Here is a 1,306-nt window from a genome sequence, read left to right on the forward strand (position 1 = left end):
AGAGTTCGACGTCCCACCGATCTGCCCGTCCCACCCGCTCGGCTCCACCGCGTTCGATTTCTCATCAAAAGGGTTAAGACGTCGCCCGGGTTGGGAGGAGTTCGTCTCCAGGGGGTTCGGTCCAGGGTGCTCAAATCCCCAACGGGCTAAAGACGCTCCTAGCCGGGCTTGAAGTCAAACGGATTGGGGTCCAACGTGTTCAAACTCCCAGCGGGTTAATGGGACTGATGGGACGGGGTTTGACGTCCAGTCGGTATGGGTCGAGCGTGTTCGACTCCCAACGGGTTAAGGCGCTCATCCAAGGAGTTGGACGTCCAATGGGTTTGACGTCCAACGGGTTTGACGTCCAACGGCTCGGGTCCAGCGTGTTCGAATAATGTTTGTTTTTCTGTGTTTAAAATTACTCCAGAATGAACCCTTTCAGTTTTTTTATATATTTTGCTATTTTTATTTACTTTGTTGATCTCATTCTGTACCTGCATATGGTTTTGTGATGACATCCAACCCTGACTGAGACATGGAGTCCAGCTGTGTTGGGTCTGTCAGTGCTTTCACATGGTCAGTATAGTTCCTCCAACATACTGACATTCAGATTGCCGCCAACACATGTAGCCATTGTGGATGAGCGGCTCATGTATTGGTTTGTTCAATTCTGTGGATAATATCAACTGCCTGAGATCATGCGCGATATGATCCCACCGTTGAATTATCTGCTTGATACTCTGTGTGGCTGTATACTTTAACTGATGAGTTGAACCCTTCAAATGCCGTTCAATTTCTGTTGGCCATACTGCATACTTGCATTGACGGCATATGATGATGGGGTATGATTCACACTGAATGAAAAATTGATGTTCCATGTTAATGAAGTCAGTGTATTCTTGAGTTGATATATATATATATATATATATATATTCTTTGAAAATGAAGTATAAACACACTTCACTCGGCAATGATAATTTGCTCTAAATTTAAGTTTTGTAATGCTTCTAAGCAATTGCAGATCAATACTTAAATGTCTGATGTTAATTTCTGTCTGATTGTTATTTCGCTGATCTGTGACCGTTTTGATGATGGTAGTTGCCCAGGGGGGAAATATATATATTTAATATTGATAACTCTGCAAAACAACTTATCTACTTTAATGTTGTAATAATATGATTTTCTGATGAAATTATGTCTTGAAATTAAATATCATACTCTGTATATATAACCGGTCGACACAAAGTTTGAATTCTGCTCGATTGGCACTTCAATCGCGTAGTAGGACAGAGGAAATCCACGGAGAGGATAGGTGCTCATACGA

The 1,306-nt window shown here is 42.3% G+C and overlaps 1 protein-coding gene across 1 annotated transcript; it reads right to left on the minus strand.

Annotated features, from left to right (window-relative positions):
- Positions 1–215: 215 nt before the first annotated feature.
- HCAG_09314 (predicted protein) lies at positions 216–616 on the minus strand (the record flags this gene model as incomplete). The annotated part of the gene is made up of 3 exons (XM_001535716.1): positions 216–388; positions 477–539; positions 583–616. The coding sequence occupies 3 exons, from the start codon at positions 614–616 to the stop codon at positions 216–218; spliced, it is 270 nt and encodes an 89-aa protein (XP_001535766.1).
- Positions 617–1,306: the final 690 nt, after the last annotated feature.

The sequence above is a fragment of the Histoplasma capsulatum genome, genomic scaffold (genome assembly GCF_000149585.1).
Source record: "Histoplasma capsulatum NAm1 scaffold_211 genomic scaffold, whole genome shotgun sequence".
NCBI lineage: Eukaryota > Fungi > Ascomycota > Eurotiomycetes > Onygenales > Ajellomycetaceae > Histoplasma > Histoplasma mississippiense.